General features: G+C 40.5%; 2 protein-coding genes across 2 annotated transcripts; one reads left to right on the top strand and one right to left on the bottom strand.

The window, feature by feature from the left end:
• The first annotated feature begins 224 nt into the window (after nucleotides 1-224).
• Nucleotides 225-5236, top strand: galk2 (galactokinase 2). Its single transcript, XM_063479472.1, has 10 exons — nucleotides 225-436; nucleotides 516-604; nucleotides 894-1017; nucleotides 1157-1250; nucleotides 1373-1519; nucleotides 1725-1823; nucleotides 1941-2093; nucleotides 2332-2542; nucleotides 2969-3170; nucleotides 3670-5236. Exons 1-10 carry the CDS (start codon nucleotides 387-389, stop codon nucleotides 3875-3877), a joined length of 1377 nt encoding a protein of 458 aa, XP_063335542.1. The 5' UTR covers nucleotides 225-386; the 3' UTR covers nucleotides 3878-5236.
• Nucleotides 5236-25412, bottom strand: atp8b4 (ATPase phospholipid transporting 8B4). Its single transcript, XM_063479473.1, has 29 exons — nucleotides 25383-25412; nucleotides 25035-25159; nucleotides 24645-24706; nucleotides 20401-20459; nucleotides 20206-20319; nucleotides 20019-20117; nucleotides 19864-19925; nucleotides 18163-18235; nucleotides 17890-17960; nucleotides 17667-17746; nucleotides 17391-17549; nucleotides 17159-17247; nucleotides 16679-16875; nucleotides 16367-16575; nucleotides 15470-15513; nucleotides 15212-15377; nucleotides 14942-15130; nucleotides 14644-14759; nucleotides 14359-14523; nucleotides 14164-14275; nucleotides 13978-14083; nucleotides 13671-13812; nucleotides 13109-13292; nucleotides 12142-12365; nucleotides 10584-10667; nucleotides 9858-10103; nucleotides 9619-9757; nucleotides 9409-9539; nucleotides 5236-6808 (listed from the first exon to the last, which is right to left on the bottom strand). Exons 3-29 carry the CDS (start codon nucleotides 24676-24678, stop codon nucleotides 6533-6535), a joined length of 3570 nt encoding a protein of 1189 aa, XP_063335543.1. The 5' UTR covers nucleotides 24679-24706; nucleotides 25035-25159; nucleotides 25383-25412; the 3' UTR covers nucleotides 5236-6532.
• Between the last annotated feature and the right edge of the window lie 223 nt (nucleotides 25413-25635).

Raw genomic sequence — 25635 nt, 5'->3', positions numbered from 1 at the left:
AAGTTCATTGACGTTAACATTAAAGCTAATTAATTTAAAGTAGGCTACTGTAAAAAAAATGAAACTTTGTGCATTAAATTCATGAATGACCGTTCTCATCAGTATTTGGAGTTACTCCATTCAGATTTGTGGACGTCGACTCATAAGACCCGCCCCCTTTCCGTCTATTAACTTCCGCATTTTGCCTCTGCTGCCTCAGCTGCTTCAGAGTCAGCTCTTCCTTTGTAGTCAGACGCTAAACTCAGCTGAGCTCCGACCAGAGTTCAGCATTTTGGTATCCGGGAGCCTCTTGTGACAGTCAGCTGATCTAAACCCGGATATGTGAAAGCTCTGAGCTCTCCTGTCTGACAACAAGTGGACTCACAATTACTTTAAAACGGGTAGAAATGGCCACAAACCCGCCCAAGTTAAAGACAAAGATAGCTGCTAACGAGAGGTGAGAAGCAACGAGGTTACGCAGTGATTCTCAGAGTATGATATTATGATACTTAATTGCTTTTCTTGTATTTTTGCAGGATGAAAAACTTAAAAGAAACCTTTGAGTCAAAGTATGGGGAATCTCCTCTCTTCTATGCATTTGCACCTGGAAGGGTAAACCTAATAGGTAATTTAATACTTTATGTGGCATGTGTTGTAGACTGATTGCATTATTGTATATGCTCCATCTATTTTGTATCTGTTGAATAAATACAGTGTATACCCATATAAATATCCTCTGGAGATAATAGTAGTTCTGGCAGTGGGTGTTCTTAATATTTTGACCTTGTTTCAAAGTAAAACATTTGTGGTAATATTAAGATTTTGTTTGCAGCTTTTATCCAGGAATTTTTTTAGTGGTACCAGTCAAACACGGTCTCTCACGTACATCTTTTTCATATTTGTCACATAAACAGGTGAACATATTGATTACTGTGGCTATTCTGTGCTTCCAATGGCCATCGAGCAGAATATCCTCGCAGCTGTGTCAGTGAACAATTCAGGGAAGATCCAGCTGGCCAACGCAAATCCTAAATACAAGTGAGATGTGAACACTTATAGTAACGGCCCCAAATATATATTTTTTGTTTGTTTGTTTATGGCCTGTGTAATTTATTCAGTGGTAGCTGTACATTATGAGTGTGTGTTCTCAGAAAGCTTGTTGTTTGTCATTATACAGGGATTTCAGTGTGTCGTGTTCAGAGGAAATTGCCATAGATAGAGATGATCCACAGTGGTATTATTATTTTCTCTGTGGGGTTAAAGGTATTCAGGTAAGCTTTGTGATGAGTTCTATACTCTTAAATTATGGAATGGCAAAAAATGAATACTATGACATGTACTAAATGCATCATAAATGGTAACATGATACATTTAGATTTTTTTTTTCTTTCAGGAGAAGTTTGGGCTAAACCATTTAGCAGGGATGTCCTGTGTCATAGATGGAACGATCCCTCCGAGCTCCGGCCTGTCCAGTTCTAGTGCCTTAGTTTGTTGTTCTGGCCTCGTAACAATGGAGGCAAACCAAAAGTCCCTCTCCAAGGTGAAGCTTCTTTGTAACCAAACCAAAAACATGTATTAATTTCTTTTCAGTCAAAAATGATGCTTTCAACAGGTAATGAACAATTAATCACAAAGAATATGACTCCTAATCCATATTGTCTTTAATTTGTTATAATGTGAAACCTTATGAGTTAGACATTCTCCTGGATTTGTTAATTAAAGAGGAAAACCTTGTATTTCACCAGGTGGCTCTTGCGGAGATTTGTGCCAAAAGTGAGCGATACATTGGCACAGAGGGAGGAGGCATGGACCAGTCAATTTCATTCCTGGCAGAGGCAGGAACTGTATGTAGCCCGACCGCCTTTGACCTGTGTTTGACGAATATGGCACATCTAAAATACACCAAATAAACAAATAATAACTTCAATATTGCTGGCTAAACTTTTTGAATTGTCTGCCAGGCAAAGCTGATAGAGTTCCAGCCCCTGCGTGCTACCGATGTCAAACTCCCCGATGGTGCCGTGTTTGTGATTTCCAACTGCTGCGTGGAGATGAACAAAGCTGCTTCCTCTCACTACAACATCCGTGTGGTGGAGTGTCGGATCGCCACGAAGGTGCTCTTTGTTGCCATGATGCATTCCTGAAATATCTGTTATATATGTTGTTTTATTTCTTGAGGTTCAATTTTATATTGAATTTAGTTTGACTCGTGTGCTCTTTCAAAGGCAACGGAGCACAACATTTAACCCAAGAACACAGCGATGAACAGCCTCACGCTTCGCTGTAAACTTTAAACATGTGTGATAAGTTTGTAATATTCAAAGTTAACATCACGGGTGGATGTGTACTCAGATGCTGGCCCAGGCGCGGGGTGTGGACTCTAGCAGGCTGTTGAAGCTGGCTCATGTTCAGATGGAGCTGAAGGCCTCCCTGGAGGAGATGCTGGCTCTGGTGGAAGAGGTGCTGCATCCTGAGCCTTACAGCCGAGAGGAGATATGCAAGGTGCTGGGCATCACCTCGGAGCAGTTTTCAATAGAGCTGCTCAGCGCTAATACTCAGGACAGTAAGTAAAACCTTTGTGGGTGCTGATAAAGCAGGAGCTCCATGTGAAGTACTCCATTAATGGAGCGCAAAAAAACGTGTTGCTAGTTTAATTCCCCACCCCATCTTTGTAAATCTGATATATTTTGACATTGACAGATTATTGTAGTACATTCGCACTAAAATGCATCATATTTTATTTAGGTGAACTAAATTTCCAACCAACCAAATTCTTCTACCTGAGTGAAATGAGCTACATTTCTTTCTTTCAGAACATTTTTCTTAGTTGTAAATATATTCTGTGCAACCCTTAATATATTATTTTCTGCTGATAGTCAAGTATTTGGTTATTCCACCACATTAGATTTTTTTTTTCATTTCCAGTCTCATGAAAACAGGTTTAAGATTAAGGTTTTTGCTGGAACACTTTTCCTGTTATTTCTCTCAGTGACGCAGTTCAAGCTTCACCAACGAGCCAAACATGTGTACGGGGAAGCTGCACGAGTCTTGCAGTTCAAGAGCGTGTGCGACTTTGAACCCGCCGATGCCACGCGGCTACTGGGAGAGCTGATGAACCAGAGCCACGCAAGCTGCAGGGACCTCTACGAGTGCAGCTGCCCTGAACTGGACCAATTAGTTGATATCTGCCTGTGAGTACTGCAAACTAAACCACTACTGCACAGCCTGGGAGAGAAACTTGGATGTTATCCAATGAATGTTTAGAGATATTTAGGTTCATTTACCAAAAAAAAAAGATCTCAATTAATAAAAATCCACAATGCAAACTATAATATAATAACTATAACTATAATCCAGTTTGCATACAGTCTCTCATGTGTCCCAGTTCTAATTATAAAAGACAATCAATTAATCAAGTGCATCAGAATAGCAGAACCAGGCTGCTACTTGCCCTCTCAGTTCCTTTGGAAGCAGTAAGGATGGACTTAGTCATTCAAAGGCTGTATGATTTCTACTCGTGTTAGCATTAGCTCTTTGCTGAATGCTTACAGTAAGTAGAACCACTAGCATGACTGTAGATGTACATGCAACCCCTTCCTCACATCTTTCCTAGAGGAATAATAGTATTAAAGTGTCATACTTAGCACTATACTGAAATATGTTCTCTTTTTTTTTTTCTCATGGTTGCAGGAAGTCAGGGGCTGTGGGTTCCCGCCTGACAGGAGCAGGGTGGGGAGGCTGTGCCGTTTCCATGGTTCCCAGTGAGAAGGTGGAGTCTTTCTTACAAGCTGTTAGAGAAGAATACTACCTCCCTGATCCACGCAGGGCAGCGATGGAAAAACAAAGTCTGTTTGTATCAAAGCCAGGTGGTGGAGCTGCAATTTTCCTCGAGGAGTGATCTTCATAATCCATTTCAGTTTTTATACCGGTTTTTATACCGCAGTCATTCAGTTTCAGTTAAATGGGTTTCAGATGGGTTTCAGTTTCAGAAATAAATGAGATTTTCTTACACTTGTGACTAATGATATGATGACTGATAAATTTACCTTTTTCTCTATGCTGGAAAATAAGGGCCAAAGATTTGCTTCAGTGGTGCATTCAAACATGTTCTTTTTTTATTATGTTCTGATGTAAGATTTTTCTTGAGAAGTCATTGTCTGTCTGAACATTTTTCTCATAAACAAAAAGAAAGCAAATTTAAGAAAAACAACAACAACAAAAACAAACTTGTGCTGTATAAAATTCATCTATATTAAAATTTCAGACACTAACATTAAAAGGCAAAAAAACCCTCTCTCCATGTGCATTAATGGAACCGTAGACTGTTGGGGTTGGAGTGTACTAAAGACATTAAAAGGCTCAAATGCTGGATGTTAACTTCTGCACAGTAACATTTTTTACTTCATAAAAGAGCAGTGATTGTTGGAGGCTTAGAGGTCTATGCATCATATGCAAAAGAAATGGGGAGTTTCGTAGGAGATAAAAGTGGCCCCTTTTATGTTATTCATGTAAAATGATAATAAAAATTAAGTATGAATCAAGTAAATGGTTAAAATGCAAATCCAAGAGTTTGTGAGAGAGGCAAGAGATGGTTTGGAGATGTGGAGGAGAGAGTGGTTATTTTATAATATGAAGCTGCCAGGCAGGAGGAAAAGAGGAAGGAGGTTCATGGATGTGGTGGAGGAGGACATGCAGAGAGGTTGGTGTGACAGAGGAAGATATTATGGATAGGCTGAGATGGAGGCAGATAATCTGTGGTGATCCCTAATGAAAGCAGCCGAAAGAAGAAGAACATTGAGGGTTTTCAGCTAGGGGTATATTTCATTCTTTCCTTATGAATCCATCAATGGCAAAATGCTCAAAAACCTTTATTATATCATATTTTACCTGGCCTGTGTTTTGCATCTCTTTTATAAACAATTATCTACTTCAAAAAACTGATGGTTTAAGTAATTTTTAAATTTAAAACTTCTCCACTTCTTCGATGTTTCTTTGATGTATGATCAAACCTCACTTATTTTCTTATGTCTTACTCAAGCCATGCATTCCAGTTTTACTTTGTCCTTAAATATACTCAGGCCAAATCACAGATGAAATATTAAATAGAAAAGAGCCGTCTTTAACAGAAACTATTAAAGGCACAGCACAGGGCAATGGATCTCAGAGCAGTGTGTCATTGTGGCATGCTGTATGCCACAAACTGTAAAATGTATTAAAAGTTTAAAATCTGTAATTAATTGTGCTTACCATCCTATTCAGCAGCATTACTTCAGTATTTACAATACTTATTTTTTAGCACTTTGGATGTATGTTAAGAAGAAAGTGTGTTTCAGTGCATAGTTTTTAAAGATTATGCTTTTTGTACTTGTGGCCAGGGCGATCTTCCCTTTTGTAATTTACAAGCCCAGCCCTAAAAGAGTTGGGGCACTGTGTAAGATGTAAATAAAAACAGAATGCGATGATCTGCAAATCTCACAAACCCACACGATAAAACCTAGAAAGCATGTCAAATGATTAAACTGAGACATTTTACTGTTTGATGAAAAATATTATTTCAATTTCAATTTGATGACAGCAACATATTTCAGAAAAGTTGGGGCAACAAAAGTGCGGCTAATTAGGTTGAGTAAGATGATTGGATATGAAAAAAACTGTATACAAATTGTGGAAAATTTTCAGGATAATGTTCCTTGATGCAATATCGCAAAGACTTTGAATGTCTCATCATCTACATTACATTATATCATCAAAAGATTCAGAGAATCTGGAGAAATCTCTGTGCGCAGGGGGTGAGGCCAAAAATTCTGCCACAGAAATCACTGCACAGTTTCAGAAATCATTGTGTGAGAACACAGTTCACTGTGCCATCGATAAATGTGAACATGATCTAGAAACGCTGCCATCTCCTCTGGGATATATTAAACTAGAGTGGGACAATATCCCAAAAGTTCAGCAGCTGGTCAGTTCCCAGATGTTTAAGGACAGATGCTACATTGTGATAAACATGGCCATTGCAAGTGATTGCCATTCTACCGTTGTTTACATTTTATACCTCGTTCTGACTTTTTTGGAACTGGGTTTGTTTTTATTGCACAAAGGTTTGTTTGGTAACAGCTAAAAGTACTGAAAGGTCTTTATTAATCAGAAGAGGCCATGCCATTATAATGGTACAAAACTAAGGTCAAACTGGATTATTTCTGAGCAACTATAAATGTTTCTTTAACTTTTGCAATTCATGCAAATATTGTCATGAGTGTCAGAGTGAGAGTTTGCCAATTTCTTTGTTCGTTTGGGAGTGGTTCCCTCGTTTAATTATGTTTTGGCTGGCATTTATAACATTCAGTGTCTGCACAACTCACACTTTAAAAAAACAAAAATAACTGAGGTACATTTGTGTAGCTGATTTGAGCAAAGATTCACCCAAAATTGTGCTTGGTCTGTAGGATCCATGCATACGGTACCCTTTACTCTATGCAGTGTCTTAAATGTTGAGTTCAGTTTGCGTGCTTTTTTTGCTTCGAGTCTGTATTGCTCTGTTGCCGCTTTCTGGTGCTCAACCTTCACTTTCAGGTGAGGCACAGGAAACTTCATTCTTCCTCTTTAACATGTTTTCTATCCAGCTGGAGCTGTGGCTTTGTGCTGTTCTTTCGGGGGAGCAAAGTGAAGAGACTGTGCTCCTCCTCATGTTTTTGCCTGAGGTAATCAGCTCGCCGAAGCCTTGTTGGTGGGAGAAGGCGTAGGCAGAGCGGCGGGAGCTTGTCCTGCGTACTCGCCTCAGGTTCTGTTCCTGAGGTCCTTGTTTCTTCCTGGACTGTTGGAGACGACGAACCTGCGGAAATACATCATGGAAAAGTATGTAAATACACAACACATGGGTATTAAATATAAAAAGTCCCCAATGTATAAAGCAAAGACCTAAATCTAATTTAGAAAGTACAAAGTATTATTACCAAAGTATACACTATATTGCCAAAAGGAGGGATTAATGGTAAATGGCCTGCATTTGTATAGCGCTTTACTCAGTCCCTAAGGACCCCAAAGCGCTTTACACTGCATTCAGTCATTCACCCATTCACACACACTGGCAATGGCAAGCTACATTGTAGCCACAGCTGCCCTGGGGCGCACTGACAGAGGCGAGGCTGCCGGACACTGGCGCCACCGGGCCCTCTGACCACCACCAGTAGGCAAACATGGGGTTAGTATCTTGCCCAAGGATATTTGGCATGCAGCCTGGAGCAGCCTGGGATCGAACCACCAACCTCCTGATTAGTGGCTGACCTGCTCTGCCACCTGAGCTACAGCCACCTCACCCTTAATATGATGTCACCTCACCCTTTTCAGCTATAACAGCTTAAACTATCTGGGAAGACTTTCCACAAGGTTTAGCGGTGTTTATGGGAATTTTTGGCCATTCTTCCAGATGCACATTTGTGAGGTCAGACATTGATGTTTGAGAAGAAAGCCTGGCTCACAGTCTCCGCTCTAATTCATCCCAAACATGTTATGTCAGGTTGAGGTGCAGACCAGTCAAGTTATTCCACACCAAACTGGCTCATTCATGTCTTCATAAAACTGCTTTGTGCACCGGCATGCAGTCATGTTGTAACAGGAAGAGGCCGTCTCCAAACGGTTCCCACAAAGTTGGGAGCATGAAATTGCCCAAAATGTCATCATGTGTCGAAGCATTAAGAGTTCCTTTAACTGGAACTAAAGGGCTTAGCCCAACACCCGAAAACCCAACACCAAACTTTATACTTAAATTTATACCCTCAGGCAAGTGCTGTTCTCCTGGCAACGGCATCAAGCATCACCCCAGTGTGCGTTACACCACTGCATTTCACAAGGGTCTACAAACTGTCCTTAAGCAAATCTGAAGGCAACATGAAGTTTGGAGGTGTGTAGCGATTGATTCTGCAGAAAGTTGGCAACGTCTGCGCAGTATGTGACTCTGCATCCGCTGACCCTGCTCTGTTTTATGTGGCGTACCACTTTGTGGCTGAGTTGCTGTTTCCAATCACTTCCACTTTGTTATAACGTGTATTAATATTATGTGTATAACATTGTAACATTTGTTATTTATAACTTTGCTATAACTAACAGATGGAAGTACTGTGAAATATTTAGTATCGGCGAAATTTCATGACTGAACATATCACAGTACCATGTTGGACTTCACTGAGCTCCTGAGAGCGACCCATTCTTTCCCAAATATTTGTAGAAGCAGTCTGCATGCCTAGGTGCTTGATTTTATACACCTGTGGCTGTGGAAGTGATTGCACACTTGAATTCAATGATTTGGTTGGGTGAGTAAATATTTTTGGCAATATATTGTATGTAAAAGTGTTAATTCTGCAGAAACTCATATGATAAGTATTAGGTAACCAATACTGCAAACAGCATTTCACTGCTGCAGTTGGTTTGATTCTTAAGTCTAGTTGTTTTAGTCGTAGAGGCTGATTTACAGATGAATTTGAGGAGTCTGGAGAGGATATAGGGAGGATCTGCTTCACTGATTTCTATTTATTATTTGGAATTTTCCTTAGTTATTACTTTTTATGAGAAATTGGATAATTCTCAGTAGTTTTTTTGTAAAAATCTTAATCCGGAGAGTTACTATTAACTACTGCTGTCAGATAAATATAGTGAAGTACTATTTGCCTATTAAATTTAGTTGAAGTATGAAACTTCATACTTTACTATACTGACATAGTTACTTCCACCAGGTGTTCATTGTTTTGCTCAAACTTGCAGTTGCTGTAACTTCAGCTCCCTTTGAAGGCCTTAAATCCACATGGGGAGAAGAGTTGGGTGTATCTATGTCAGATGACATTTGGGATTGAGTCCTCACTCTGGTAAATTCCACATCACTCTGCGTTCGCCAAACCCTATTACAATTTAAAGTAGTTCATAGGGCCCACTTATCTAAATCCAAATTATCTAAGATTTATCCTGGCTTAGACCCTGGCTGCAATAAGTGCGGGTCTGATGTTGCCAATCTTACCCACATGTTTTGGACCTGCCCTGCCTTCGCATATTTTTGGGAGGTTTTTTTGTACTCTGAACAAGGCTACTGACCTGAAACTGGTTCTTCACCCCCTACTTGCTCTCTTTGCTACAGTGGGTGAGCATGATAAGCATATTATCGGGGCAAAACGTCATTTGCTGTCCTCTGGTTCCTTCCTGGTTAGACGTGCCATTTTGGTGAGGTGGAAGGCTGTTGCCCCGCCCACTCATGTTCAGTGGCTTGCTGATCTCATGTTGTGTCTTAGTCTTAAAAAGATCCACTGCTCCATCCAGAATCATGGTGGCAAATTTGATCAAATCTGGGGTCTTTTTCTGACAAACTTCTCTTGTGTTTACCTTTTTTTTGTAAACTATCTACAATGTCTCAATAAAGTATTTTGAATAAAATTGCAGTTGCTGTACCTTGTCTGTCAACGTCGGGAAAAGATCCACTCTGAGGAACCTGACGACTAAGCCAGGCATAACACACACCACAGTGGTGAGCAGAACAACCAACCACACACTCTTCTCTGACAGACAGTTACGAGCCGTGCCTGAGGAGGAATAAAAGGAAATGCAATTTTCTCGTATCAACGTAATTTTCTTGCATGGGCCACACTGAACCAGACTCACCAATAAATGGGAAGCTGCTCAGAAAAATGCCAAATAAGCCGTCGCTCTGCATTGCAAATAATATGGCAAAGTACACCATCAGGCTCCCCCATATGAAGAGGTGATTGACTGCAGTCCAGTAGTGCGTGTCGAGTCCGATCTAGGAGCAGACGTGCATCAAACCATAATAATAAAAATAAGACCCTCTTTTCATTTAGCAGTCCTGTTTTGGCAGTATCTTGTGATATTTACAGTCTCACCTGAACACTTACAACAATGACCAAGGACGTTGCTATGGTGACGGCAAACGCCTGTTGGTCTGAAAAGGGGGAGCCGTCTTCTTTCACCATGAGAGGGAAAGCCCCGTAGGGAATGAAGAAAAGCAGGAATGACGTGGCCATCCCCTGCAGTGTGCACAGGAAAAACTGACGCTTGTTGAAGAGAAGGTTTTGCTGGCCGGGTTTGTACAGACTTGGGTAGCAAAGGCTGTTCTGGTCATTGACGTCCTTTAGAAAACAGACAAAGCATGAGTATGATATTATAGACTCTTTTTTTTTTAATTTTAATAAGAAATAAATTAAATGATGGGAGGATACTGAGGAAAATGTTCTGCAGCAGTTTTATGACAAATGGTCAGTTAAAGGGGATGAGTGTAGAGTATAAATTGGGATTAGGAACACTAATCGCATGGGTTAAATTTAAGCTACAACCTACTGTAGGGTTAGACTTTTAGGTACGTCTGATGGGTTTATCAATCATGACACAGTGAAAGAGGTCAACAGTAATAAAATATTCACCTGAATGACTTGACAGTATCTTGAAAAGAAGAAACAAAATTAAACTATGAGACGGCTCAGGAGCTTACCATTAGAGAGAGATTACTGAAATAAAAAAAGTTAGCTTTTTGTGCAAATTTTTTAAATATGCATAGCACCATTGAAATAAAACTTAAGTATGCTTTAACTTTGTACAAGAGCTATTATTACCTGATCAAAAAGTCCCATTGCTAGTACTGGCAGCGATGTATAGACAATGTTGAAGAGGGTGATGAACCACTGGTCATACACAGTCTATGGAAAGTGGACATTTTATTAGAGCAGGGTTTTTTCCAACCATACAGGACAAACATTCAGAAGATCGAGAGGTCTCATGCATGAAAATTTCTTCCAGCTCAGTATCGGAGAGAACAAAGGAAAGATCAGAGCAGAGAGGAGGACAGATGCATCAAGGAAAACAAGACTGAACACAAGCTGGAAGAACATGGACAAAAGTCAATGACATGCAATAGTTCACTAGTTTCACCTTATTTGGAGTCTATGGTACAATAAGTATAAAAGTACATAACATTAACTTTTTATTCTAAACAAAGGCAGTCTGAATCATTCACAATGCAAATGTAATGAATCATGTAAATTCACTTAAACCACGGAAAATTATAAATCTATTGAAATTCCAAACAGCACAAATTTTGTTCAGAGCAATAAAACTTCAACTACCAGAAAATATTCAAACCATGTGTTCTGTAAATAGATGAAGTTATAATTTAAGGAGTTTTTGCAAATTCAAAACTGAATGTGTGTACTATTGGGAAAGGTTTTTGTGTTTCTGTGACATTGTCACTGGTGTGGAGTGAACTGGGGAACAGTTTGAGAGGAGTCTTAAAGCAATGTCCAAACATAAAGCACTTCAAAATGAGACCTAACAATGCTGTTTTCACAAGATAAAAAGAAAAGGAAGATTTTGAGTTTCTCTTCATTTATCAAGTTATGCTTACAACTTCTGCTTATCCATATTTTTACAGTTAGCCTTCCTAAACTGGAGGTATTTGACTTTGATGTGTGGAGGTAAAGTTATGGAGCCGTAAAAACAACCATTCTAAATTATAATTGTATAAATATGTATATAGCTTTTTTCTAAATTACTTTCTGTATGTTGTTTACATGATCACAATAAAATGGAAAAAGCAAAACAAGTACAGTAGCAGTCTGAGCTTATACATTCATGACTACAGGATGTTTCAGGATCACCTGAAACAGCCCTAATTTTAAGAGCTATGTAAAAGTTTTAAAAGAAACCTTAAAAGCGGAGAGGGTGTCTGCCTGACAAAGTGCAGAGTTGTGCCTGATAGCTGAAGGCTCTGCCTCTTCTACTTTTGAAAACTCTACACAAGTAAGCCTATCTGTGCTGGTGTACCAGGAGAAGGTTTGACAGACTGTATTGTCCCCGGTTGCGAAGACTGTCCTCCAACAGGGAACACTTAGATTATTTCTTCTGCTGACTACTCTTCTTTCCAGACAAAGTGAACACATCTCCTTCACCTTTAGGAACAAAAGGGACTAGGTCTGTTCCTAAATTAGATAAAAGACACTCCTGACAGGCCTTGTGGCTTCTACAGACTCAGAAGGAGACACATTTATTCCAGTGGTCCTGGGTCCTGGGCCTCCGTGACCTCACCACAAAACCAGACATGACAGTTGGCATGCATAATTGATTCAACACACACATAAAAAAAGCTTCAAATATACTTCATTACAGTTTTCTCACCTGAGCTGAGAAGCCGCAGAAGAAACCGTACCAGAAGTGCACCAGGGTGAAGGCGAAGTTCTTGTAGAAGAAATATCCAAGAAAATTACACATGCGGAAGTAAGACCAGCGTCCGTGAACCAGCAAGAGCCTCTGGAGGTACCGGAACTGGGCAAAGGAGTAATCTGAGGCCAGAACAGCCTGCATACCCTCCTGTCCGCTGATCCCAACACCGATGTGAGCAGCTGAGTAAGAAACACAGTGTGTGAAGCAATGCCCTTCATAACTGAAATATTCTTCATTACAAACAGCTTTTACTAGTGACTGAAATGACAAGATTCTGGAAATATATTCATAAACATCGTTAAATAACAGTCTGGACTGGGTTTTTTATAAATGAAGAAATGTTTTTACAACCAGCCACTTACGCAGTGTGTGGCTGGTTGTAAGGTGTTGGGGTAAGGGAGGTAATTTCACTATTGTATCGTATACCAAAAAAAATCCGTTATGCAGAAAATATGAACAAACCGAGTTTTGACACATTCATCCAAGAATCATCCCAGTAAGTACTGAGCAGTTTGACTGCATAATTCATATAATATGATTCACATAGTTTATAAAAATCTTTCATTGATCCTTGTGCCCTGTGGATGTGGGCATTCTCATCCTGCAAGAGAGTGCTCCCTGTGATCTTTAACCACGCCAGCAAAATTTCCCTTCGAAGCATAACAGAATTACCAGCTTCCCTCAAGTTTTTCCTTTAATTTGTCACCCAGTGCCTTACCTCTGGCAAGGCTGAAAATTCCCTCTACATACACATGAACGGAGTCCTTGGATGCAGAAGAGTGTGCATCCACATCAGTTTGTGATATTTTTTTTGAGAATTCCTGATATTTCTTTTCACATGTTTATTTGTAAATGTTATACTTCACTTTGTAATAGTAATACATACTACATGCACGCCACACGTGGATGATCTGAAACTTACTCTTGATCATGCTGACATCATTGGCTCCGTCTCCTATGGCCAAGGTGACAGCTCTCTTGTGCCTCTTCACCAGCTCCACCACCTGAGCTTTCTGCATTGGCGTGACCCGGCAGCAGATCACCGTTTTACATAGACAGGCCAAATCCAACAGGATGCGCTCCAGCTGGGGCTCCAGAGCGTGGGCCTGAAGGGCAAAATACCCACACCACACCTATTAAATCTATCATTACCGTGGTGTAACATCAACCCCCTGCGGAGGGGACACTAAGCAACATCCCTGTGTGCATCATGCACTCTGCCCTGGGCACAGCAAGAGAGCAGCTCGCGTGCAAAATGATGTTAATAAAATCCTGTAATAGAGCCGAGGGCAGAGCTTATTGTAGACGTTGTTCAGTCGGCAACAGGCACAGATGCAGCAGACTCAACAAAGAACATCGGAGCCATTTAGCAAACAGCGTGAAACCAGCGGGCATCAGTAACAAAACAAAAACAAGCGCAGAAGTAGAAATGAGCATTTAATTAAAGGCAGTGTCCATGAAACCACTTTTTATTGTTATCTTACCAGACTGTGTCCATTGATAACTAAGGCATACTCTGCAATTATAGCTTCTTCAAACACAGAATCATCTGCAAACGCATCCGTCTTCTCAACATGTCCTGCACTGCTCACGCGACTCAGGCCGAGGATGTGCTCCTTGGCGCTCCTGAGGAAAGATGAAAGGCAGTAAAAGTGAATCACACCAAAATTCTCTTCAAGAAGGTTTTTTTTAGCATTTTAAATCCACAGATTTTCTATAAATGGGACATTTAATATTCAGAGAATACCACCCTGAATGTGAATTAAATGCAAAAAATATATAATGTGTCACCTGAGCTGCTGCTGCACATCCTGCAGGGTGTGGCCAGAGATAACAAACACCTCATTCATGTCATCTCGCAGCATGTTGCAGGAGTAGCCAATGTTCATTGCTGTCTCTAATGAAATTAAACAGTTTACAGTCGTGTATCTTTCCACAGACAATCCAGCCAATATTAAAGTCATCATTCACAGGTACCTAGTTTATCTCCTGTAAGGACCCAGATTTTAATGTCAGCTAGATTTAGGCAGGCGATGGTCTCTGGAACTCCCTCCTGAAGTTTGTCTTCAATCGCCGTGGCTCCTAGAAGCTTCAACAAAGTCAGCAGTGAGTCAGCAGGACTAAATGGGATCGATTGCTTTAGGAGTGTAAACAAAAGCATGTCAATTTTACCTTCATGCCCAGTTCGATCTCGTCGTAAAGGACAGCAAGCTGATCTTCGCGATTCTCTATTACAGTGCTGGCAAAGAGAAGTCTCTTCATCCAAACTTTAAAATAATCTTCATCGAGGTCTTTGTAGGCCAGAGCTAATGTTCGAAGCCCTTCCCCTGCAAATTCCTGCATGAAAAACGATGGAAAAATAAACATCTGACTAAGAGAACAAATCATTAAATCTGCAATCCACAGCGCAATTATTTACAAAGGAGACATTATGTTATCCACTGTGATAACACCTACACTGAGGTGTTCTGAGGTAGTGTACATAAGGTTTTCACAGGATGGATCCAGACGTTCAAAAATAATCGTGTCAGCGCCTTTGGAGTAGAGTTTAATCTGGCCTTCTGGGCTTCTCACTACATAACAAGACAAAACACAGCAATAGGAAAAATAAAACATGGATTATTTGGCTGTCAACTAAATTGTCAGTAGATACAAAATAATCAGACATGTTGCCTCGTGTTGCTATTTCGTAATTATTGTCCACAGAGTTTCATGATGACTACTTGTGTGTTGCTATTATAAGTGAAGACCTAACCAATGACACTCATTCTCTTGCGCACGTTGTTGAAGTCCAGTATGGCCAGAAGCTGGTAGGTGACCGTTCGTCCCATCTCACACAGCGTGACGGTTTCTGGGGTTCGCGCCCGGAAGACAAACCCAAAGTTTCGCGCCGCAGTGACCAGCGCTCCCTCATCAGGTGACTGTGCCTGGTACACCAAATGTCCTTCATTTGAACATAAACACATCAGTAAATCAGAGTTATTTGAATTATTACAGCTACAGTTTCTGGATCATGTATGTTTACCTTCACTCTTCTCCTCTGGCATGACAGTGTGACACAAAGCCAGCAGCCTGAAAAACTCCTGCACTGCAGGATCCTCCATTTTGATGGCTTCAACCAAGCTGCTGTCGTAAAACTTGAACCTTCTGTCGCAGAGAGGGTTGAAAGAAAAATCCACGCAGGCTGTTTTCTGAGGGCACATTAAAGCACCAGCGCAGTGATTGTGTCACATCTGTTTCACTAGAAAGAGAAAGAATTTCTGCTTTTTTTCAATCTGCTCACCTCTGTAATTTCCACCTTCTGGTCAAATTCATCGTAGACATCACCTAAAAACATAAAAGTAACAATGGCAGTTTTATTTATATAGCACATTTGATTATAAGTGAACAGAGTGTGCTTAACACAGAAGAGAAAAACAGAAAAACCTCTGCAGGTTTACAATTCCCCCTAACCCCTTAAAGCCTGAACCATGAAACAATTGCCAGAAAATTCAAGTTTTTTAAAAATGTTGTTATTTATTGCTGAAAAACATATCATGCAATCTATTTCTTTTCAAGGGAGGGGAGGGAAGATCTCACTCACTAATGATGTAGAAGTCTCAAAAACCCATGTTTCAAATATGATAGGCCTTAAGGGGTTAAAGCACAAGCACCCAGCTATTGACTGAAGGCCTGTGTGGACAAAAAGGCTTTGAGCCTGTTTTTGAATGTCGCCGCAGATGTGATTGATCACTGATCAGCAGGTAGCTGGTTCCAAAGAACAGGAGCGCGGTAACCGAAAGCAGCCTCAGTGCACTTGGATCTGATTCTAGGAACACTTAAAGAAAAGGAGATAGCTCTAACTGGGCAATAAACACCGAACAAGTCGGAGATGTGGTGGGAAAGGCGAACAATCAAGAGCTTTATCATTAATTATTTTGTCAAAGATTGAGAAGTAATTGCCTCTGTAGTTGGACCTGGCTCCCAGCATTACCCCTGAAGTCTGCTACAATAAATTTGACCAAACAATTTTAACATTTTAGGGTGAACAAACTAAAAAAACAAAAAAAACATTTAGACTTATTGATCACACAGGTCCCATGCTTAACTGTTCAGCAGTTTCTGTTGAAGAGTAGCCCAATTTAACAGAGAGGCTAATTAGCCCAGTGTTTTAACCCGATGTAGTACTAAAGCTCCATACCATACATCTGTCCATTAATGGAGCACTTGCTGAAGACCATGATGTTCTGCGTGAGGGTGCCTGTCTTGTCAGAGAAGATGAACTCCACTTGGCCCAGCTCCTCATTCAGGGTGGTGGTGCGAGCTTGGGCTGCAGTGCCCATCGGGCTGTGGTACATCTTCCGGTCCCAGTTAATGAAGTAACTGTGACCAAGTCGCAGGACTTCCACACTGATGAAAGTTTATTGAGCAATACAACTATTTACCAACTTCCTAGTAAGTGTGACTGGCTTAATTTGAAAATGACTTGTACGACGACTGCATAGGTGCTTACCTGACATACAGCGAGATGGGCACAACAGTGTTGAGGATGATGATGTAGGACCAGAAGGTGAGGAATCCAGAGAACACAGCGCTAATCTGAAACGTGTCCCACGGCAAAAACACTCTGAAGTTTGTGCCGACATACGTTTCCCAAATAGTGTGTCCAATTGCCAAAATAACTCCCATACAAATAAGGAAGGCGAAAATCTGAAAAAAAGAGAAGAGTACATATTTTTGTTCCCAAAGATGCATCAAACAAAGTGGTATGTTGTATATGCTTATATGAGCATATCTGTAGTAAAAGGTGCAAAATGTGACATTTAAAACTAGTGAATGTAACTCTGGACTGCCAGCTTTGAAAGAGAAATTTATAATTTATGCAATTTATTTACAACTAGAACGGCTGCCTATAAAATAGCCATCCAAGCCACAATCATCAGCCCATGCTAGCATCGTAAAATGCATAGCAGAGTTACAGAAATCAGCCTACCCACAAAACCAGAGTGTTCATGAGTTTGTCAATACTGGTCCTTTTCAGTTTCGTCCTTCCACAGTTCTGCATCAGTTTGGTTTGTGAGCCTGTTGGGCAGATGTACAAACAACCGTCAGTGTTGAAAGAATATTAATAAAACTGTCCGTGACCTCTCCATCAAGGCAAAGAAGAAAAATATAGACGCAGCTAATGGATGTGGAGAATAAAACCATTAAAAACCAATTATTACCAGCAAATATGACCATTCCAAAGCACCACTCAGTGTTTCTGAGTACACAGCCCCGCAGAAGCATTTTTTCATTATCCAGAGGATATTTATTGCCTTTCCAGTATAATGTTCCAGTAAACCTATCCAGCTTGTTGTTTGGAGGCTCACAAATGACTTCCCCTGAGGAACAAAGGAAGAAAAAGATCAGCCATGACTGATCAAACCATCACAAATAATTAGATATAAGTAGACAAAATGAGAGAAAATGTGAAAATAAAAACTTTGGCATCATCTCACCATCAAAGTCCATCAGTTTAGAAATGTCTCCCAAATCTGAGGTAACGGTTAAAGCCTGACGGACTTTTAGATTGGTCTCTCTGGGGGAAAAAAAGGAAGACAAAGAAAAGTTGGCTATTTTTGCTAAACGTCAAATTAAATATCCGCATGCACTTTTTGTGCTCATATGAATGTCTTGTGCAATTGCTCCCGTCTTACTTTTCATACCTTGTGCAGAACTTACCCATCTAGCTCTGCAGTCTCAACATAGCACAGACCGTAAGGCTCACTGCTACAGAGAAGGAGGATGTCTGCCTGTGTGTGAATCCAATACAAAATTACTCAGCAGTGGAAAAAAAGGCAATAAATCAATTTCTGCATCACTGAACCTGCAACAGCACTCAGCTGGCCCCATTTCTCCCAAAAGAACCTATTTTCTTTACTACATGTTAATCTAAAAGGCTGATATTACAGTCTAGCATGTAGTGTGACAGTGTCGTAGCAATGCTTTACTCACAGCAACAAACTGATTGTTCTCTAGCTTGATGATATCCCCTACTCGAACGTTCATCCATTTTTCATTCTGCAAACTTGAAAAACAGGAAACACAAAAGGTTAGGAATAGCTGTAAATGTAGCCTCTGCAGGAAAGCATCTACAAATCCAATTCCAGAGTTGAGTTGGGACGCTGCTTAAAATGTAAATGATCACAGAATGCAATGATTCCAAAATGGGAAGTGCACATGGTAAAATCTAAGCAGACCTGATTTTTTTCTGTCCATGTTAAGACAGCAGTCCATTTTTAATGTCTCATATTACCATGATACACCAAATCCCCCCATAAAGCATGTCTTCTCTTCATTCTGAAACAGTTTGACTTTTGTCTCCAGCAGAAACAGTAACAGAGTTACAGTTATTTAAAAAGTGCTCAAAGGTGCCCATGGTAAATAAAGGATTGACTGAAACATTTTTGTATTTCATGAAAAATATTAGCTTCTTTGGAATTCAGTGTCAGCAACACGTCTTTAAAAAACTTAAGATGTGATCAACAAAGGCCAGAGAGGTAAGTGGTGCTAAACTGAAATAGCTGGAAGAAGATTTTGATCTGGCAGCAAGTCAGTAACATGAATGGGAATAAAAGACATCTTAGAGAGTCAGAGTTTCTCAGAAGTAAAGACAGGCGGAGGTTCACCAAAGTGCAAAAAACCAAAAATAACAAAAAAAACGTAAAAATAATGTTCCTCCACGTAAAGTTGTGAAGACTTTAACATCATCTACACACATAATATCATCAAAAGATTCAGAGTATCTGGAGAAATCTCCAGGCCAAAGATCAATACTGTATGTCTGTGATCTTCAAGCCTTCAGATGCCACTGCATTACAAACAGGTTTGATTCTCTCATGGAGATCACTGTGTGGGCTCAGAAATACTTCCAGAAATCACTGTCTATGAACACAGTTCACCGTATCACCCACAAATGCAGGTTAAAGCTTGATCACACAAAGCAGACACGCCTCTGTCTTTTGGAGGCAAATCTCATTCAAAATGGACTGAAGCAAAGTGGAAAACTATTCTTTGGTCAAATTAATCAAAAATGGAAATTCTTTTTGGAAAACACGGACGCCACGTCCTTTGGTCTAAAGAGCAGAGGGACCATCCGGCTTGTTATCACTGAGTTCAAAAGCATGCATCTCTGATGATATGGCAGCGCATCAGTGCCTATAGAACTGGCAGCTTTCACATCTGTAAAGGCAACAGGAGGACTGAAAAGTACATAAAGGTCTGCTGCAACAGCATGACATCATAATAGAAGAGTCTGGGTTGCTGATCTGGCATGCCGGTAGTCCAGACCTTTCACTAATTTCACATATTTGGCGCATTATGAATTGAAAAATACAACAAAGCTGACAAGAATGGGATATTCCTCTCCCAAAAGACCATCAGCTGGACTCCTCACTTCCCAGACATTTATGAACTGTTGTTAACAGAAGAGTGGATGCTACACAGTTGTAAACACGGCCCCGTCACAACCTTTTTATCCTTGTTGATGTCATCAAATTCGACACCGTCTTGTTTTGTTTTCTTAAAGTTTCTTCTTAAATATTTTCTCAGCTGAAACATTTGATCGGTTTTTATTGCATTCTGTTTATTTACATTTTACATACACGTCCCAACTTTTTCAGAACTGGGTGTGTAAATGAGAACGTCATAGAGTACCTTCCTCTGATGAGAACCTGTGACTGCCGGTTGTTGACTTGTTGGTCGCTCTTGTATCGGAACTGAAATTTTTAAAAAGGGGTTACAAATTTGAAGAAGAGATGTAAAAAGAATAGCATTCAAACAAATTGTAAGAGATAAACAATGAAACTAACATAGTCATCTGTGGCGTCCTTAACAGCCGTGATCACGAGCACAAAAACCAAAGGCACGATGGTTGTGAACCAGGACAGGGAGGATATTTCTGGAATTAACTGTGAACAAAGTTTGCATTAGTCCTCTTTGTTTCCTACATCAATCAAATTATAGTTTAAGGACACAATCAGTAGCACTTTTTCCTACCTGCAGTATTAAGAGCACTGAGAAGTAAGCGTTTGCCACCCTCTGGAACTGCTCAAACAAGTTGATGGGCAGGAAGGTGAAGATATTGTACTTTGAGGTTTTGATGCGATTATCCTGAAGATTCACATCATTAGAAACAGCGCCGATGAAACCCCACAGCCAACACTTAAAGCAAATTTAATGCAGGTAACTTACGGCATAAGAGAACCTGTCGTTGTAGTCCCACGCGTTGGCTTTCACGCGGCGCTCTTTCTCTACAGAGAAGACAACACAGAGGAAAGGAGAACTTGAAGAGCTCCTCATTCTAAAGTCTGCCTCTCACACACATTGAAGAACAAATTTAACATCAATATGAGATTTTGGCCGTTTACCTATATTTCTTTCCGTTTAAATCCTAAAATACTTTTTTTCCTTTCAGACTGCCCTAACATTTATTTTCCTTCCAAATCACCTCTTGAAATGAGAGCCAAATCCTAAAGAAAGCTTAGTTAGCTTAGGGTAAAGTTTCATAACTGTGTATTTTATCTTTTTTTTATTCTCAAGATGAACACAGTAATTTGTCTTAGATTGATTTTTTTTTTCTTTTGCTCTTTATTTATTGTAAGAGAAGGGACACCGAGGTCTCGGTTCACTTATCTGCAAATAAATGGATGATTTATTTATGAAGAAACAAAGTAAAAGACTGTTTCAAGCGCCAACATGTTCCTCTGGTGTGGTGATTATTGAAGATAAGGATGATGAAACCTTTACCTACATTGCAGTATTTCACAAGAGTAGTATTACATGATCAAGCCAGCAAACCCAGTGATGTTGCAATGTCCCACTTTTAGTTCTGTAAGCTTCACTGTGGTTGATAAAACTTCCTTTAAAAAAAAAGTTTGACTATATTTACAATGGAGAGCTCACTCGCAGTTTATCTGGTACAAGAAGAGGTAATTCTTTGATTAGCACATGTTTTTTAATTATTTCTCCATTAAATTTTTAGCAACTTCTTTGATTACTATATCTACATAAGTTTCTAAGTCTTATTTCCTAAACTTTGAATAAGAGTTTCATTGAGGGATAAAGGTGGAGACAGATCTTTAATTCATATCTTTATATGTATTAAAACAGACATCCTTATTTTTAGCTCTAAATAAATCTTGTACTTGTAAGAAATTTTATAGGCTGAGTGAAGCACCCCCACCAAATTGTGGGTAAATTTGTGTTTGGTTGATTCAAACACACCTTCTTTGTTGAAAAAAATATTATTTGCTCTGGGAAATTGATTTTATATTATTGGAAAGGCTGTTTATTCCCCTTTAAATAGTGCCACATTTGTAAAGAACAAGCTGGGTTGAGCAGCAGAGTTGAGTATGTGGGTTGTGCCCATTAAAAACTTGCCAGTTCTTCTTTGCCGATGCCAAACAGCTTATTCTGCTATTGATTCTCAGCAGCCTCAGTAGCATGATGTGGAAGGACACAGCCACAACAACCTGGCACCTTCTCCTCACACTGTAGGATCGAAGTCTATTCTTCAACCAACATTTTTCACAATTTAGCCAGTGTGGTTGTGTTGGTCACTCTGGGATGAAGCGCACACCCAAGCTGATCCCACAATGGAGTTGAAGTCAGGACTGCACACAGGTAATTTCATCCTCTCCACTCACAAATTCTGGAGGTAGTCTCTGTTAAACCCCAATCTGTGGGAGACCCATTATCATCTTGAAGGACAGACTTCAGTCCCAGACTGTGGAGATATGAGATTGCCACTAGTTGCGTGATTTCAACTTGATATCTCTCTGCATTGAGAATGCCTCCAAGGATGGCAAGCCTTGTTTTTCTAGTGAGGAAAATGCCATCACACACCTCCACACTGCCTCGACCAAAAGCTGTTACCTATCAGTTCACCAATGAGCATAGTGTTCTCTGCATCTTCTCCACACTAGAATCTGGACTTATTGCTGGATATGACATTCCTCCACATGTTCATGTTCAAGTGCACATGTTGCTGACACCAGCAGAAACAAGCCTGATGGTGAAATGCAGTCATGGCAGGCCTCCTGGCAGTCCTAGGAGACCGGACTTTGTGGGGTCTTTTCCAGATTGTCCGAGTAGAGACCTATAACCATATAGTCCTGAAAACCTTGATTGCAAATCTGTGGAAGACTGCCTACAGGGTGCTGGCAGGGTGAGGAAACAGTCTTCTTATGTTCTTGGGAAGCCCACTTCCAGCTTGTCACATTCTCTATTATATAGAACTGGGCCATAAATTTGAAGGGCTCACTCCAAATAATGGTGCAACTTGTTTTTGTGGAACACCGGCTTGAAATTGCCCAGTGGCACGGGCACTATGCACATCAGTCAAACATGGCATGCTTGCAGCAGACACCAACTGACCCCTGTAGCAGGATCCATGCTCCTGTACCAGAAGCTCAAAACAAGAGTCAATAGCAGAATAAGCTGTTTGGCATAGGCAGAGAAGATGTGGCAAGTTTTTCGTGGGCACAACCCACACATTCAACTCTGCTGCTCAACCCACAAATACAAATCTGGCAATAAACAGGCTTCCCAATGATATAAGATTTATTGACAAGAAGCAGAATTGTAACAACAAAGAAATAATTGACCAAACACAAATTTCCCTACTTTTTGTGCAAAGTCTAGTTCAAAAACTCCTTTGCAAAAATTCAGCTACTCCAACACACTTGGAAACTGTAAAGTGAGAAGACTAGAAAGGCTCTTGTAAGTTGATCTAAAACTCGCCATCAGTTCACTTAGCTTCACACTGATGGTGGAAACGGGAAAAGGGAAGCCTTTACTTTGACTAAATGAAATAAAATCCTACCAGCCCCTCAAGAGCTCATCAGTCAACATGATACAACATGTTTAACTAATCTATCAAATTAAAGTGCACACCCTTTTTTTCTCAGAAGCTCAAAAAACCCTTCTCTACCACTTCTTAGTGAAATTGTCATGCAGTTTCACTCATCTTTTCATCCTGTGTTCCATGCTTCTCATGAGCAAGACTTTGTGTATGTGACATCTATAGAGGGATAAACGGATTAACCATGGCATATTAAAAAAGGCTGACTTGGTAAAAGCTACTTTCAGTTGCTCCCTTATTCACAAGGGGTCACAGCAGCAGGTAGCTCTGCATATTTGATTTGGCAGCATTTTAATGTCTGATGTCCTTCCTGACCCACCCCAAAGGGATTTGCGTCTCCGCCCAGGATCGAGCACTTGCCAAGTGAAACTACAAACCTCTAAACTTGGTAAAGTTTCAGATTATGTCTTTTTGCGTGCGTCTACTTCAAACACACCTTGTCTTGGCCTGCCCGTCTTACCCAACAGCTGAAGACTTCATCTCCCAACTTTGACATTCTTCTCATGGCTCATACATAAACACAACGCATTAAGGGTCATTAATATGTCTGGCCACCCTTTCCAATCAGTCTCGATGTGAAAAATGTTGACTCTCAAACAAGAGCCGGTGTATTTCCCGCAAATGCGGAGATCATTTATCAGAGCATTTTAACTTTTCACACAAAGCAGCTCCCGAAAAGAGCATGTGCACTGACAGATCTGCTGTTTCCAAACAAGGTTAAAACATTGTTGAATTATGCATAACGCACTGCATAGAGCTGCAAAAGGATAGAGCATCTAACACGACAGCTGGGATCATCATGCTATCACTTACTATGATACTTAATTATTAAGGGAGGCCACTATTGTTCAAACCATTTGGTCTGCTTAAGCATATAATTAGGGAAATATTTCAATTTTTTTCAGGGAATTTCAGTGAACTTAAAAAGAGATGCAAGTCTGAACAGCTTACAGTGAAGTGATTCAGGAAATATTTCAGGTAGTCAGTCACTCTGAGGACTCTAACAGTAACACGGGAAGCATTAAGGTGAGCTGTCTCGCTAGCAATGCCACATCTTTCTTCCTAAAAGGATAATTACACCTATTGTTGAGGAATTGAAATCCCATCCAAAGTGCAAGGAAATACACACGCCTTCACTCAGCATAAGGTCACCTTGCGTTATGTATGTAATGTTGCATATGTTGCATAGTTACAAGGATGCCGCAGATGACAAACATGCAATCTGCATATACAAAGCACATGAAGAGCACAGATAGCGCAGGCGCACACCATCACAGAGAAAGAGAAGTTATATTAAAGCGCACACCCTTTTTTTCTCAGATTTCATCTTTCCAAAGCAGTACACTGCACCATAGAGAACATCTGCGAAGTGAGGAAGGCACAAGCTCCGCCTTCTGCTTTTAAAAGTTACCAAAAATAAAAACTTATGTGAAAAAAAAAATTATGTGCAACTCGCCTGCCTGAAACCTCACAGTTTAACTGCATTTTTGTCCTACTTTTAAGACATCCTCACTGTGGAATGTATTGTAATGTTGTTATAAAGAAATCAATTACAACTACAAATCAGTCTTACCAACATGAGGTTTTCTTCTCCAGAATGCCTCCATCTTCTCCTGGGACCTCCCGAGGGTTTCCCTGAAAGGCAGATGGAGGACCCAGGCTTAACAAACAATAAACCCCGCACTGGCAGAGGTGTAGGAAAGAGCAATAAGTGCACCATAATGGCATTACATGTGACTGTTTATCAAGGCGCTTTTAAACTGCTGGTGCAAGCAGCAGAAGGCAAATCCCCAGTGGACTGTGTCTCCTTGGGGTTTCCATTTGAGGTGTAACCCCTGGCTGAAGTGCACATCTAGGCTCTTTGTTTTCAAAAGAAGGGGCCTGTCTTTATGGAAGTTTTCTATATCTGTGCGTAGAATAAAACACAAACGGTGAAGCGTGGCCGCATTTATCCACTTCTTACCTTGCACAGGTTTCTCACAGGCGCAGACTTGTGTTATCTCCATGTATCCCGTCATTTACCGGCGCCCATTTATTTCAAGTAGCGCCTTCCGCTGATTTTTTCGAAGCAGACCCTATCGACTCTTCCTGAACAGAAATCATCAGAGATAAAAACACACCAAAAAGCAGTTCAGCTGTGGTGATGCTGCTGATGTCGCTGTTGCTTGCTAATAATAATAAAGAAACCAGGACTGCGGGCGGCGTGGGCTGTGAGGATGTTGCAGGCAGGCAACAATCAGCAGCCCAGCGATTCTGAAACAAATGAGCGGAGAAATAACGAGGCAGCAGAAATCAACCGACGATCACTCACCAAGAACCGCGACGTGGTGATGAAGCTGCAGCCCTCTTCTTCTGGGAGAAGTGGAAGTGAGTGAGTGTGTGCTGCAATGAACACCTCTTTCTCTCCCCCTCTCTCTCACTCTCTCTTACTCAGCCCGGTCTCTTGGCAAAACACGAAACAGGAAAAAAAAAAAAAGAGAAGTGTTTACTGTGTGGCGCAGGTACGCTTTTCAGACGTGCCACCTTGGCAACCAAGTGAAAAAGAGCTAAACAGGAAGGTAACG

This window comes from Pelmatolapia mariae, linkage group LG7 (assembly GCF_036321145.2).
Source record: "Pelmatolapia mariae isolate MD_Pm_ZW linkage group LG7, Pm_UMD_F_2, whole genome shotgun sequence".
Classification (NCBI taxonomy): domain Eukaryota; kingdom Metazoa; phylum Chordata; class Actinopteri; order Cichliformes; family Cichlidae; genus Pelmatolapia; species Pelmatolapia mariae.
The sequence above is the reverse complement of the archived record's forward strand: the minus strand, read 5'-3'. Positions and strand labels throughout refer to the sequence as shown.

Coding starts and splice junctions, on each gene's coding strand:
- galk2 (XM_063479472.1), top strand. CDS start 387: ATGGCCACAAACCCGCCCAAGTTAAAGACAAAGATAGCTGCTAACGAG. Junction 2,094..2,331: donor AGTGTCGGATCGCCACGAAG/GTGCTCTTTGTT, acceptor ATGTGTACTCAG/ATGCTGGCCCAGGCGCGGGG. Junction 3,171..3,669: donor CAATTAGTTGATATCTGCCT/GTGAGTACTGCA, acceptor TCATGGTTGCAG/GAAGTCAGGGGCTGTGGGTT.
- atp8b4 (XM_063479473.1), bottom strand. CDS start 24,678: ATGGAGGCATTCTGGAGAAGAAAACCTCATGTTG. Junction 14,760..14,941: donor CAAGAGAATGAGTGTCATTG/GTTAGGTCTTCA, acceptor CTTGTTATGTAG/TGAGAAGCCCAGAAGGCCAG. Junction 9,758..9,857: donor TCATTGTTGTAAGTGTTCAG/GTGAGACTGTAA, acceptor GTCTGCTCCTAG/ATCGGACTCGACACGCACTA.